The following is a 3,149-nucleotide window of genomic DNA, read 5'->3' on the forward strand; positions in this document are numbered from 1 at the left end:
TATGAAATCACCTTCCCTTCAGATTAGTTCCTTTTATGAGGGTAGGGCAGCTAGTATAGGGCTGTCAGACTCATGTGCCTGCTGGGTCTCCAGGAGCAGCTTGCAGAGACCAAAAGCTTCAGCCAAACTGACTCTGGCACATTTAGCCTTTTCAATCAGATTTCATTGCCAAACACTCCATTCAATCAACTCAGCAGGAACTGTGGTAGGACCTCCTCTGTAAGACTGGGGCAGGCAGCTGCCTTAAGGATTGTCTTTGGGAGTAAATAGAGCTGACAGTGGGTAGGCATGGCCACTCCATTATATGGCTGGCTTCTGGAAGAGGATGTGCACTCCTCTTTTGAGTTCTTGTGTACAAGAAGGAACTAGCCAAGATACGGACTTTTAAAATGGGGGAGGGGGAGAGGATGGGAGGGAAGGAATTCTTTGCTTAGCTTAATGCTCTACATCCTAGACTTGCCCTTGTTCGCTCTAGAGGAAAGGCTGGCAGGAATCCAGAAGGCACACGAAAGACTGGCTGGTCACAGTACCACTAAGTTTGGAGATAAGAACTCTCTTCTCCCTTCTTCCACTCAGAGGGCAAGGGAGGCCAACAGCTCTTTGAACCCAACTGGCTTCCATCAGGGTCAGGAGACTCAGAGGAGTCTTTAAGGAAGGGTCCCTGGTCACATGGGACCAACACCTGAATTACCTTAAAGAGATTAAGAGGCTGGAAAAAGGCAATAAAAAGACTGTCCCACACAAATCAAGTTTTAATAGCTTTGATTGGCTTCAAATTTGACCAATTTCAGATCCAGTAGCTCTGGGATTTATCACCGTGAAAAACACTTAAACGCCCTTGCCAAGTTATCCATCTAGTGACCAGTGATCAAAGATGATGCAGCCTGTGATGGCTTCAGAACCTGCTATGCATGGCAGTCTGCATGGATTCTTTAGAACTAGTTCACTTCTGCTCAATCAGAACTATAGTTTCCAAGGAGGGTAAGTACCCAAAGGGATGATACTAAATGGAGAGCAGCTTGGGAAGCTCCGCCTGCCCTGATCTATCCCTTGCTCAGATTCCCTCCATGCTATTTGCTCCCTGCCATCCTGGGGCTTTACAAAGTGCTTAGACAGGGAAGATCTTAGAGTGCAGCTATTTCAGGGGCAGCTATGGGGAAGTTGGCCTGTGGAGTTTCCTTTGGCTAGCCTCTCAGGAGACCAACTTCCCAAAGGACAGGAGATGTGCCTGAGGCCCAGCTAGTCAAGATAGCTAGACAAGGTGGAGCCTGAAGAATGATGCTCACCTGGCCTGTTTCAGATGAAAGGCACCCTACCCCCAGCAGGTTCTCTTCTTCGGAGCACCAGACCACAGCAGGAACAGATTCCTCCCAAGAGGAAATTCTTAGGCAGGCTGGATGTAAACAACAGCAGGGTAAGGGGGTGGAACACGTGGAGGGGAGCTCAGCAGAGGATCCTGGTGTAGGGAGTGGGGAGTGAGGGGTGGGGGGAAGCTGCTGAAGAGGGAACCAGCAAAGTAGGCACCTTGAGGGCTCCAGAAAACCTGTCAATGTTTATTTCACATACACTCTTTAAGACAGTATAAAACAGACTAAAATGAAAGGCTAAAGTTGTGGGCCTATTGTGCTGATGAGTCAATGGTTAGAAGCCATGGGAAAGTGAACAGGTACTTCTGGTGCCAAAACTAAAATCCAGAAAGTAGTGGTCAGACAGCAGAGCACCAGGAAGTTTCCGATCTCCAGTTTCTCAGAGGCATCAACTTTGAATTTAGAAATCAGAAAAAGGTACCCTAACCCTGACCTACCTTAAGCTTAAGCTAAGGTTCTAAGGACTGAACAAAGTGCAGCATGGGTAGGGGCCTAGCTCAGCTCCAGGTTAAAAGGAAACAGGATGTGACACCAGCCAAGACTAGCCATTGGCCTTCAGAGTGTTGGTATCAGCTGAGACTTACCCAACCAGCTCCTGAAAACTACTCAGAAGACACAACTTGTGATCTCAATTGGACACAGGAGGCAGAATCCAGAGAGCCCAGCCTAGAAGCCTCACACTCTCCTTTACCCACCCATTCCTCCCCAAATAAGATCATCCTGGGTTTGCCCCCCCCCCCACACTGTCCAAACTCTGCTGAAGCATGGCCTTCACCAAGTCTCTTGTCTGTGTCTGTGCTTCTCTCCAACCTTGGAGGCAGTCCCCAATCCTTGCAGTCCCCACTCCCTGCGCTCCCCCTCCAGCTCAGGAGCTTCGTGGGCAAGGGCAGTCAGTGGCTCTCAGGCGGTGTGGCCTCAGGAGATAGTGGAGAACTCCTTTAGCAGGACCTCCTGGCTGAGTGTGTGGAAGGCCAGGTTCCTCCGGACATTGGTGCTAATGGAACGAACCTGGGAAAGGGTTGGGGAAGGTGGGAGGGCAGAGGCAGAGAGAAAACATTCCATTACAAACAGCAGAGGCACAGAGCCAAGATGAAGTGTTCACTGTGTTGAGGGCGTACTTTTATGAGGAACCCAGCAGGCTCAGCAAGGAGGCTTGTCCATGGAAATAGTATGTATGTTTTATGAGAAATAAAAGAGCAAGGAAGGAAAAGAATGTGTATCTGCCTCGATTCCCAATGTCCAGGAAGCCTTTTGCTTTCTGCTTTGCTATAGGAAAGTTAATGAAGTCACCAGGTAAGAAGCAGCAGGACAAACAGCAGGCAACTCGGGCTCATTAGCTCCCAAGTAGACCAGACCTTAGCTCCTCTGTGCCATAGGTGCAGCCAGGAGACAATGTGAAGAAGGCAGAGGCAGTGCTACAGAGCCTCCAGACATAGCTCCCAGCAAGGAGAAGGCTCATGTCTGTAATCCCAGCAGTTGGAAGGCTGAGGCAGGAGAACTGCTTTAAGTTCCTGACCAGCCTGGGTTACATGGTAAGTTCCAGGTCAGCCTGAGCTGGGGGGGGAGGGAGGGAGGGAGGGGGAGAGAGAGAGAGAGAGAGAGAGAGAGAGAGAGAGAGAGAGAGAGAGAGAGAGAGAGAGAAAGAGATATCTTTCTAAGACTACGTTGCCATGATTCATCCTAATACTTGAACTTGTGATTGCAAGTTTTAATTTCTAAGGCCTCCTGTTTCTCGTGTGTGTGTGTGTGTGTGTGTGTGTGTGTGTGTGTGTGTGTGTTATG

The 3,149-nt window shown here is 49.3% G+C and overlaps 1 protein-coding gene across 4 annotated transcripts in view; it reads right to left on the reverse strand.

Moving 5' to 3' along the window:
- Nucleotides 1-729: 729 nt before the first annotated feature.
- Nucleotides 730-3,149, reverse strand: part of Armh3 (armadillo like helical domain containing 3) — a 253,901-nt gene continuing 251,481 nt past the window's right edge. For 3 of the 4 annotated variants that reach the window (XM_008845618.3, XM_029569626.1, XM_008845621.3), the window contains one exon: nucleotides 730-2,375. In XM_008845618.3, coding sequence (XP_008843840.1) covers nucleotides 2,283-2,375 — 93 coding nt within the window. In that variant the 3' untranslated portion in view covers nucleotides 730-2,282. The remainder of the gene's footprint in view (nucleotides 2,376-3,149) is intronic. The other variant, XM_008845617.3, reaches the window with a different exon arrangement.

Source organism: Nannospalax galili, unplaced genomic scaffold (assembly GCF_000622305.1).
Source record: "Nannospalax galili isolate Female #2095 unplaced genomic scaffold, S.galili_v1.0 scaffold161, whole genome shotgun sequence".
NCBI classification, from domain to species: domain Eukaryota; kingdom Metazoa; phylum Chordata; class Mammalia; order Rodentia; family Spalacidae; genus Nannospalax; species Nannospalax galili.